This window comes from Pholis gunnellus (assembly GCF_910591455.1).
Source record: "Pholis gunnellus genome assembly, chromosome: 17".
NCBI lineage: Eukaryota > Metazoa > Chordata > Actinopteri > Perciformes > Pholidae > Pholis > Pholis gunnellus.
Window position 1 is genome coordinate 22,055,257 of NC_136544.1, and position 12,605 is coordinate 22,067,861.

Below are 12,605 nucleotides of genomic sequence, written 5' to 3' on the forward strand. Positions count from 1 at the left end.
ACAGACACACACACACACACACACACACACACACACACACACACACAGACACACACAGACACACACACACACACACACACACACACACAGACACACACACACACACACACACACACACACACACACACACACACACAGACACACACACACACACACACACACACACACAGACACACACACACACACACACACACACACACAGACACACACACACACACACACACACACACACAGACACACACAGACACACACACACAGACACACAGACACACACACACACACACACACACACACACATACTGATCTAATGAGCAGCTAAAAAAATACAAACAGCTAAACTCATGCTAAAGGTAGCTAGCTTAGCATATCTCAGTCATTTGTTACATTTCCTGTAATTTGGTGGAGAAGCTTTATATCACATAATAAATGTGTTAGATTGTAAATGTATTATGTTGATTTAAGTATCATTATTTGAAGATACTGTGGAATCAAACCAATGTGATTTTTCTGGAACTAGTGAAAGTGAATCAGTTTTATTGTAGTTCCTCTGAGGACTACGATCAGTATTGATCCTGATAATCAGTATCGAACAATGTGATGACAAAATAAAATGCAGTTATTCCACTGTTCTAAAAATCAACTAAATTCATAACTTTTGATAAATATGTTAATGTGTTGATGATAATGATGATGATACACCACAGAGTCACTGCAGCCAGAGGGCGCTGTTTGTCTGCAGGTCTGACTGTACTGTGTCTTCTTCTGTCTAACAGGAAGTAGTCAGGCAGGAGGAGGAGCAGGGGGGGGGGGGGGGGGGGGAGGAGGAGCAGGGGGGAGGGGGGGAGGAGGAAGAGGACAAGCTGAGACTGGCAGGTTGGTGATGGGCGGGGCCAAAGAGAGAGAGAGAGAGAGAGAGAGAGGAACCTGTTTCAGTGATCTGGACTCGCCCCTCCAGGAATACAAGGAAAACACAAAGAGCAGGATGGTCGGGTCTGACATTTACTGGTAAAACATTATTATTATTATATATTTATATGTATGTTGTCTGTCTCTCTGTCTCTCTGTCTGTCTGAGTTGCAGGTGGACAAACTTTTCTCGTCTTATTCCTGTTGGTTTTGTGCGTTTATGTTTCTTGTGTTTAACTTTTGTCCGTTTGGTTTGGACTTTAAATTTGAAAAACTTCAAAAGCTGGTGGGGCAAAATAAAAAGTTTGTAAACCTGCATTATGAGAATGTGAATCTGTTCCCACGCCTATATTAAGGGGACTCTGTTTGATTTCAGGGCTAAGACTTGACTTTTGGTAAAGATTAGGTGTGTGTGTGTGTGTGTGTGTGTGTGTGTGTGTGTCATCGGGTGTGTTTAACTCACAAACAGAGGACCGTATCCCGACTACAGACGAACTGTAAGTGAGTAAAATGATGATCGAGAAAAAGAACAAAAGCTTGTGAGATTTAACTGACGGAGACATTTTACAGCTTTGATTTTACGTCAGATGGAACAAAAAGTCAATCAAACAAGTGCAGGTCTAGTATTTATATATATATAGTCTGCTCGTTGTCATTTCTTTATGCTGATTGGATTTGACCAACTTCCTTTATCAGGTACAACATGTTATAATCTCCCATAGTATAAATAAATGAAGTATATTTCTCATACACTAACTGGAAACACTGGAAATATTTCTATATATATAGTATACATGTTGTGTACTTTCATTATGTAGTATGGCATAGTACTCAGTACTCAGATGTTATTCCTGTTTTCAAGTGTTTACATCAAAATACATTTAAAATACAAAAAGTACAAAAATAAACTTTCTTTACAAATATCCAAATATGTAATGTGAACACTTAAAATATTATATTATTTATAACCCTTTCTTTGTATAACTTAGTGTATTAAATATTTTTGCACACCTTATTTTTAATGAAATACATAAAACACATACATTTAACATTAAAACATTTACATAATTGTATCTTTAAATATTTTACAAAACAAACTTGTTAAATACAATAATAATTGTTAAATACAATAATAATTATATCTGATACTACCCGGTACTAACTAGTATTTTACAGATACTATATTCAGTTAAAGATGTATTTTTCAAATCTCATACGTCAAATAGATATTTTTTATGTTGATATATATTGATATTAATTCTTTAGCACATATAGTTTAGTTAAACACAGACACTGAATAAAAATATAATGTGAACGTAAACATATATAATATTATATTTATATACAGCATTATGTTTAACAAGGGTGTGTATTTATATTAAGTAATGTATGGATGTATTTAAATGAAACTACTAACATATAAACATGTTAACATCACATATATTTAACAGATGTGTTGGATGTATGAATGTATTTTGTGTTACATGTATTACATGAATATGCTACATATTAGGATAAAGACATTTAATAAGAATATAAATCACAAAATACTTAAAATATATACAAACATATATCCATTTTTTGTTCTGTATAAATAATGGAGTTCAGAATAATGATGTGTAAACTGGAGAATTCAGTGATTTTTTAAATATTTAATAATAATTTCAGTAACAAAGCCGTTTTAAATATAATGTTAAATATAATGTTAAATATGATGTTAAGTATAATGTTAAATACAATGTTTAATTTAATGTTTAATATAATGTTGATTATGTTAAATAAAATGTTAAATATAATGTTAAATATGTTTAATATAATGTTAAGTATAATGTTTAATGTGCTCATCCTTAAGAGGGTTCCTGAGGTCTTTGAGGGTGTTGTGCTGGTCCTTGAGACGGTTCCTGGGGTCCTTGAGGAGATTTGTGAAGGCCCTTAAGGAGGATTCAGAGGTCCTGGAGAGGGTTTGTAGAGGTTCTTTGTAGGGTCCCTGGTGTCATTAAGACACCTTGGAGGAGGTTGTGTAGGATCCATAGTTTGGTTCCAGGTGTCTTTGAGTTTTTGATACCTGACTTTAAGAGACAGCTGACAGCCAATCAGAGAGCAGGATTTCTGTATGTGTGTGTTGGTGATGTTCAGTCAAACACACATTCCTCCAGGAGGCGGAGCCAGCTGATGTTTTCTGATTCAAACTCGGTTATTTCTGTTTCTACTGCGTGTGTGTGTTACTGTGTGTGTGTGTGTGTTATGTGTGACCACACCCCACGCTCACACTAAGGGTAAAGGTTGAACCCATTTCACTGCTGAAGCCTCTCCCTGATTGGCTGTTGGCTCTCTGAGGTCACGTGATGTATGTTCTGGTGAACTTCTCCTTTAAATCCTTACTCCTCTCTGATTGGGCGATTGGGCGTGTTCAGCCACAAACCCTTGACCTCGGTTTGATGATTGACAGTCCTGTGGTCGAGGGTGTGAGCGTGGGTGTGTGTATATGTATACGTGTGTGTGTGTATATGAGTGTGTGTGTGTGTGTGTGTTACATTCTTGTGGGGTGGGTGTGGCTGAGAGACAAACATAGAGAGGGGGGGCGCCACATTCCAGTATGAGACTCTCTCATGACTCATACCTGCCTCAGGTGTGTGAGGCTCAGAGCAGGTTTGACTGTTTACCTCCAGACTCTTAAAGGGCCAGTAGCCTGCAGGAGATCAGTTCAAATTAGGAGAACTTTATTGATCCTGAGAGTTATAAACGGTCAATTATGTGTTACATTGTTGATAGTTTTTAAGTTCACTACGGGGTACCAGAGGTATTAAGTTATATATGTATACATATATTAGGGCTGGGCAAGTTAACGCATTCACTAATTAACGCCGACAATTATTTTATCATTAACGCAGTTTTTTAAAAATGCAATAACACCGTTGATGCAGCAAATCACCCAAACAAGCAATGGAGGAAGTCTTCAGACTATGTTGATGCAGCGCGTGGGAGAAGTTTAGAGAAGCTAAAGACAAGCTAACTGATGCTACAGAGACAAGCTAACTGATGCTACAGAGAAGTGGAGACAAACTGCAGGTTGGTGTTGTGGAAGATGTCGGTCTGATGGCGTGTTCACACCAAACGTGATTGGCGCGGCACGAATCAACAAAAAAAAAATGTCAACTCACGCGTTGGGGGCGATTTCGCGTCAATCGCGCCGCGCCAAACGCGCCGCGCCATCGCAAATTCGCGTCACTCCAGTCTCATCGCGTCTGTGCACAGACTTCGTATGTAATCTACTCGCGTGAAGAATTCGCGCCGCGTTTGGTGTGAACGCGCCTTTAGGATCAACCAATGACGTCACTTATGAGCCTCAAGACGCACCGTCACCAGAAGAACACACGAGTTGTGTTAAAGGAGAGACGACAACAGCGACGCGTCACAACGAGCACCAGCTGCTGCTCTCACTGAGACTACTGGACATCGCTGGGTGACCTTCATCACCTCTGAGTTACAGCATCATAGTGATGAAGAGGAGAACACACAACACACACATTGTGATGAAACGTGTTGTTCATGTTGTTCATGTTCACAGCAGTGAAGGTTTCACATGACGTCACACACTGAGCACAAAAAATCATGCGATTAAAAATTTTAATTAATCGCATGATTTTTTTGCGATTAATTTCATTGTTATGCGCAAAGTTCAATAATGAATTTTTTTCAATAATGAAGTGCTGCTCTATGAACTAAAGGTCAACAACATTTGGTTTAAACACGTTAAACTCATCAGGTTCTTGTTAACAGGATTCTCTTCACACAGCAGCAGTTATAACACAGTTATAATGATTCTGATCATAGATATTCAGCCGGTGTTCACAACTTTATCTTCATGTGTGTCAGAGATGAATTTAAATATACATCTTAAACCTGAAACCTATCTACGTCATGTTTTAATGTTTGTTAAATTCTCAGTAGTGATAACTAAATGATGTGATTATTATACATATTACAAACTAAACACTTTAAAAGCTCTAAACAATAATTTAAATTAATCATTTATTGTTGGTATGTTGGTCAGACGCTATGCTACGCTGATTAGCGTAACATGTGTGGTGTTTGTTATAAATGTACGTTGGTACATAGAGGGTGATGAGAAGCTGTACATGGAGGGACTTAGGACCCAGGGGAACGTAGGGGAAGGAAACAGGAAGAGACGCCACACAAACAGCTGTTCACCGCTCGCTGCCGGTTCTTGTGTTAAAAATGTTGCTTAATAATAAATAAAACAACTGCCGCGATAATAACGCGTTAACATGCCCAGCACTATTATATATATATATTTATATATATATATATATATATATATATATATATATATATATATATATATATATATATATAAATATATATTTATTGATGCATTAATGTGTTGATCACTGTAATTAAAGATGGAGCTCATTTAAATAATAATGTATAATAATACATCTTTATTTATTAGTTGATTGTACTTTGTTTTTAAAATCTAAATATGTAAAGTGACTAAATATATATTTATATATAAATATATATATACATTGAGCAGTAAAAAGTACAACATGTACCTCAGTGAAGTACAAGTACCTTAAAATTGTACGAAGTTAAATTCCTCCACTGATTATATTTGTAGTTAAATTATATTGATTAATGTGAAGCTTTTTGTCTGTGATTAATAGACTGGATGACATCATCAGATCATATTTATTGATCAGTTATTGATTATTGTTCTGTTGAAAAGAACATGAAGAAGAGAAAAACAGTGAATGTTCTTCAGTCTGACTTGTTCCTTTACAAAGACAGGAAACACACACACACACACACACACACACACACACACACACACACACACCAGCCTGTGATGTCATCGAAGGGTGGAGTCTATGCAGCCATGTGGGCGGGTCTTACAGCAGACAGGAAGAGCAGACACTTCCCTCCATAAACAGAACAGGCCTGAGATCAGCCTCCTGCTATTGTTCTGTGTGTGTGTGTGTGTGTGTGTGTGTGTGTGTGTGTGCGCGCGTGCATGCGTGCGTGTCCACACTAATAATATTCAGTTTTAGGCTCCAACTAATGATTTAAAAAAATAATATAAATTAATCTACAGTTTATATATCAGCAACATGATATAAAAAGGTCAGTCATAGTATTACTAGTACTAGGTACTAGTACTAGTTGTAGTAGTCGTAGCCTGACGAGATTCGGTTCGCTGGTTTCCTGCCTCTGGTTCCTTCAAAATAAAGTGCAGATTAACACGATACTCTGCAGGTTTCCACCTGAGCAGGTGATGTCACCGTGAAGCCACGCCCCTCTACCTGGTGAGTGGGCGGGGTCTGAGGTGTGGAAGAAGAGCTGCAGACGTCTCTCTGATGAGCCTGTTATATAAACTGTTCACTTCCTGGAAGCCTTTCAACCTCAGAGAGGGAGAAAAGTGTAGAAGAAGAGAGGTGAGTGTTGTACTGCTGGAGTCACAGCTATGTACTGTGAGTACTGTGTGTACTGTTGTGTACAGTGTACTGTGAGTACTGCTGTGTACTGTGTGTACTTGTGTGTACTGTGAGTACTGCTGTGTACTGTGTGTACAGTGTGTACAGTGAGTACTGTGAGTACTGCTGTGTACTGTGTGTACAGTGTGTACTGTGAGTACTGTGTGTACTGTTGTGTACAGTGTGTACTGTGAGTACTGTTGTGTACAGTGTACTGTGAGTACTGCTGTGTACTGTGTGTACTTGTGTGTACTGTGAGTACTGCTGTGTACTGTGTGTACAGTGTGTACAGTGAGTACTGTGAGTACTGCTGTGTACTGTGTGTACTGTTGTGTACAGCGTGTACAGTGAGTACTGTGTGTACTGCTGTGTACAGTGTGTACTGTGTGTACAGTGAGTACTGTGTGTACTGCTGTGTACAGTGTGTACAGTGTGTACTGTGTGTACTGTGAGAACTGCTGTGTACTGTGTGTACTGCTGTGTACAGTGTGTACTGTGTGTACAGTGTGTACTGTGAGTACTGCTGTGTACTGTGCAGTGGTGGCCGTCAGGGCCTGCTAAGCCTTCTCTGCTGGCCTAAACACAATCACAAAGTTAGAGCTATTTTATAATTTAATATTTTTTCTTAAATACACTACATGTATCATAATTTATATAAATATTGTCCCATCATCTTATGTTCTCATTGCACAGCTACTGTGCTCCTCAGCTGCTCTGCTTCAGTGCAGCTTGTTTTAAGTAGAGCTTTGATCCAATCAGAGTTCACCTCTGTGTCTCTAGGTAGAAGAGAGGCCCCAGGCCTGCAGACTCACCAGTGAATCCATGTGCAGGTTAAGTGAATGGGGACGATGTCGTTGATCGTCATAGTGTTCAACCAATCAGATCTTTAGTTTGACATGTTGGGCGTATTCTTTGACGTGTCAGAGCTGCTAGCTGGCCTACAAGTACGTCAGCATTACGTGCAGCTCTGCAGTGAGGTGCAGCGTGCGCTGTGATTGGTCAGTGGGCGAGCACGTGACTATCGTGAAACGAAACTTAAAGTAGCAGCAGAGGCTTAGTCGGAGGAGTAAGAGTTCAAATTGAAAGATATGGAAGAAATTATAAAAAACATTTGCTTGGTGTAGATTCTTTTTTTTTACCTAGCTGTGTTTTTTTAACACTCATTGGCTGAAGGAGGAGAAACAGATTTCTGGAGGACATTTCCAGAAAAGCTGGACATCGTATCAAAGGGTCGGTGGACCCCACAGCTAGCAGCCCTGACCCAGCATGGAGTAGGATTCCTGGCTGACAGCGTTGGAGAAGCGCTGCACATTTAATGGCTAAGAATGCGTTTCATTTGCAACTGAGCTCTTGGTGTTTGGAGCTGTTTGGAGCTATGCTACGCTAACCAAGGCAGCTACACGAAAGGACACGCACAAGCTACGTGCTTTTTTGAACTCTTTGTTAACAAAGAAAGGAGGATGGACTTTGTCTTTAAGTGAACAGCAGCTGTGGTAAGTTAACTGCTTTTGCGTTTTTACATCTGCAGCAGCGTTTCTACTGTGTTCATGTGTCTATCGTGTTGTTTTTATGAATCATATGAATGGCTCGTGCTCTAGCGCTGCAGTGTTGCTGGATTGATTTGTTGCTTTGTTGTCATATAAATATATGTGACTGGTTCTTGTGAGTTTGTTGTGTCATTGTGTTAATTACATAGATTTGGACTATATGCATTGGCCATTAATTACAAAGCATCCCGTCATGCGCAGGGTTATTGAATCCGTTTGGGCTGTTGTTTCCCCGCTGAGCTAGTTTAGCTTAGCCTCCCTGAAGACACGTGCGGTACCGCAGCCTCAGCTGTTTGTTGTTATTGTTCCGGGTCCACCGAAAACATTATATTTACCACAATCTAAGCTTCTGCTAAATGCACCAGTATTATTCAAAGGTATTGTTCGGTTTGTAAGCCTCGTACCGGTTTAATACGAATACGTGTATTATTACACCAATAGAAACAAATAGACTGTTAGCTGGGTCAAGACCGGATACTGGACTTTAGCTGCTTGGGGGGGGTCGACTGTTGCATCTTCACCACATCCGCTGGTGGGAGTGTGCTCACCTGTGTGTGCGCGCACGTGTGTGTGTGTGTGCGCGCGCGCGGATCAGGGCGGAACTCCGCCGTGCGCGATACAGAGAGCAGAGGAGAATTGTAAACGCGCGACCATGTTGTCTACAGACGTGACATGCCGTCTGTAGACAACATGAGGCTGGTTAGTTAGATATAATGAGGGGGGGGGGGCGGGCCCCTAATATAATGAGGGGGGGGCGGGCCCCTGATATAATGAGGGGGGCGGGCCCCTAATATAATGAGGGGGGGCGGGCCCCTGATATAATGAGGGGGGCGGGCCCCTGATATAATGAGGGGGGGGCGGGCCCCTAATATAATGAGGGGGGCGGGCCCCTAATATAATGAGGGGGGGCGGGCCCCTAATATAATGAGGGGGGCGGGCCCCTGATATAATGAGGGGGGGCGGGCCCCTAATATAATGAGGGGGCGGGCCCCTAATATAATGAGGGGGGCGGGCCCCTAATATAATGAGGGGGGGCGGGCCCCTGATATAATGAGGGGGGAAACACTGTACTGGGACACCAGTCTCTCCTGTGTGACAACAATCCAGCGTTTCATTTATAAATCATGACTTCTAGAACACATGAGAAATAAGCATGAGGATTAGCTTGAGCATTAGCATTAGCTTTAGCTGCAGGAGGAGCTCAGAGCTGATTGTAGTTTGACTTGTTCTGACAGGAAGAAACATGAATCATTGTCTCAAGTCTTCTTCTGTCTGAAATAAGAAGCTTCACATCACGATTGTAGCAGTAGTGGAAGGTAACGGAGTACTCTACGTGAGTACTTGTACTCTACTTTCCTGTCTTTGTAAAGGAACAACATTCACTGTTTGTCTTCAACAGAACGCTAATAAATATGATGTGATGATGTCATCCAGTCTGAAACTCACAGAAACTATTAATATCTAAACACAAAAAGCTTCACATTAAACTATGAATATAATCAGTGGAGGAATTTAACAATTTAAATTTTAAAGTACTTCCTTTTTCTGCTACTTTCTTTTTGTACTTTTTTGGGTACTTTTTACTGTACTATTTGATGTCTAACATCATGTTAGCATCATGTTGGCATTTTAATAGAATCATGTTAGCGTCATGTTGGCATCTTGTTAGCATCATGTTGGCATCTTGTTAGCATCATGTTGGCATCATGTTAGCATCATGTTGGCATCATGTTAGCATCATGTTGGCATTTTAATAGAATCATGTTAGCATCTTGTTAGCATCATGTTGGCATCTTGTTGGCATCATGTTGGCATCATGTTAGCATCATGTTAGCGACATGTTGGGATCATGTTAGCATCATGTTAGCATCATGTTGGCATCTTGTTAGCATCATGTTGGCATCTTGTTAGCATCATGTTGGGATCATGTTAGCCTCATGTTAGCATCATGTTGGCATATTGTTAGCATTGTGTTGGCATCTTGTTAGCATCGTGTTGGCACCTTGTTAGCATCGTGTTGGCATCATGTTTGCATCTTGTTAGCATTGTGTTGGCATCTTGTTAGCATCATTTTGGCATCATCTTATTAGCATCTTTTTGGCATCATCTTGTTAGCATTATGTTAGCATCATGTTAGCATCCTCTTGGCATCTTGTTAGCATCATGTTAGCATCATGTTGGCATCATGTTGGCATCTTGTTAGCATCATGTTAGCATCATGTTAGCATCATGTTGGCATCATGTTGGCATCATGTTGGCATCATGTTGGCATCATGTAGATGCTACCCTAAACACTGAATAATGAAGCTGTTTCTCACTTTTAGGGGCTGATGATCAAATGTGACATTTGACCCCTGACCTTCAGAGTCACCTTCTACCTGAGGGGGGTGGGGCCTGAGGAGCCCAGCGCCATCACCATGGCAACGACTTCCTCCCAGCTCGGCAGAGGTGAGTCATTCGTGACATTTAGCATTAGCATTAGCATTAACACTTGTACTCAATATAACCCTTTTTAAAATGATTTTCCTCTGGTCCTCCGGTCTGGTCCGGGTCCTGCAGGTCTGGGTCTGGTCCTGGTGGAGTTTCATTATGAGTACCAGGGTCGGGACGGCGTGCTGGTCTCCATCAAACCCAACGAGCGCTACGTCCTGCTGGCTAAGACCAACGACCACTGGTGGCAGGTCCAGAGGGACCGGACCTCCAAACCCTTCTACATCCCGGCCAAGTATGTCAAGGAGCTGCCGACGGACTTCCCCTCGCCTCTGGACTTCGATCCGCCCAGTCCTGAACCAGTACTGCTTCCTGTGGCAGTCCCCGTCCCCGTCCCAAAGGCTCTGGAGGACCCCAGAACCAAACCTGCGGACGAGGTGATGATCCGACTCAGACCCGAAGCTTCCAAAGGATACCGCAAAACGGAGAACCGCATGTCCACATTTGGGGTCCCACTGGACTTTCCTGACCCATCGGCTTCGACGGCACCATCACCGCGGCATCCCAGCAACCCTCCTGCTGGTCCCGCAGAGACCGGGACTACAAACATGGCCGACGTTGCTGTGAGCAAAAAGCACCTTTCGGGGTTCCCGGAGGATCTCAGGGACTCCGACAAACACAGAGTTCCTAGTTTCAGTCCAGCAGACCCTGTCTCCACACTGAGGACCCAGACAGAGCCCATCCCCGTAGAGACGCCGATGGTCCCGGTGGTCCCCCCACACAAAGACCACCACAGCTCATCCGAGGAAGAGGAGCTAGAGGAGGAGGAGCTAGAGGAGAGCAGCAGCGGACAGGAGGATCCAGTAAAGGAGGATTCAAACCACATCTACGAGTCCATCCAGGACCTGAACCTGGACCTGGAGGCTCTGGTCGGAGGAAGAGAGATTCCCAGGGCACCGTCTGAACCTGCACCGGCCCCGCCCACTTTACAGGTGACACCAGCTGAGACCTGTGGGTCCCATCAAAGCTTCTAGAGCTCTGGTCCAGTTCAAAGGCCACATTCATTATATTTAAAATATATATAAAGTATAATAAATATACACATCATATTTAAAATATAAATATAATAAAGAATATGATGTTAACAGGTGAAGTTCAGGCAGATTTAAAAAAAATATAAGTCATTTCCTGAAGCATCCACACAGGAAGTCAGAGGAGCTTTGACCTCCAGCACCGCAACCTGGATTCACACCCTTAATGCTGTGTGTGTGTGTGTGTGGGGGGGGGGGGGGGGGGGGCAGGTTCTGTGTGTGTCTGGTGATGTCACAGCAGGATGTGATGAGGTGAGCAGGATGTAGTGACGTCACAGCCGGCAGGATGTGTTCAGGGTCGGACAGGAAACGGGAGGTCTGTGGGGCCCCTGGTGGGTCAGTAGGTAATGACCAGCGTGATCTCCTCGTTTAAAGGTCCGGAACATTACAATAATATCTAACTGCTCTATTTAGTGTCATATATATATATTCAAAAGGCCTCGAGTAGTAACGTCTCTGTGGAGTCAACAACTGTCACATGAAATATAGAAAGAACTCAATTATTATATTATTATTATTATATAAATAATATATATATACATAAATAAATGTTCTTCTCTCATTTCAAGTAAAATAAGGGCTTTCTAATAAACAACTTTATAATAAACAATCGCTACACATCTACACATCTACACATCTACACATCTACACATCTACGCATCTACACATCTACACAGCTACACATCTACCCATCTACCCATCTACGCATCTACGCATCTACACATCTACACATCTACACATCTACCCATCTACGCATCTACGCATCTACGCATCTACGCATCTACGCATCTACACATCTACACATCTACACATCTACACATCTACCCATCTACGCATCTACGCATCTACACATCTACACAGCTACACATCTACACAGCTACACATCTACACATCTACACATCTACCCATCTACCCATCTACGCATCTACGCATCTACACATCTACACATCTACACATCTACCCATCTACGCATCTACGCATCTACACATCTACACATCTACACATCTACACATCTACCCATCTACGCATCTACGCATCTACACATCTACACAGCTACACATCTACACAGCTACACAGCTACGCATCTACGCATCTACGCATCTACGCATCTACGCATCTACGCATCTACGCATCTAC

The 12,605-nt window shown here is 41.9% G+C and overlaps 1 protein-coding gene across 2 annotated transcripts in view; it reads left to right on the plus strand.

Moving 5' to 3' along the window:
* The first annotated feature begins 920 nt into the window (after window positions 1–920).
* The window catches only part of arhgap27l (Rho GTPase activating protein 27, like), a 29,108-nt gene continuing 17,423 nt past the window's right edge, over window positions 921–12,605 (plus strand). For both annotated transcript variants that reach the window (XM_079177373.1, XM_079177374.1), the window contains exons 1-3: window positions 921–1,005; window positions 10,272–10,395; window positions 10,507–11,369. In XM_079177373.1, coding sequence (XP_079033499.1) covers window positions 10,365–10,395; window positions 10,507–11,369 — 894 coding nt within the window. In that variant the 5' untranslated portion in view covers window positions 921–1,005; window positions 10,272–10,364. The remainder of the gene's footprint in view (window positions 1,006–10,271; window positions 10,396–10,506; window positions 11,370–12,605) is intronic.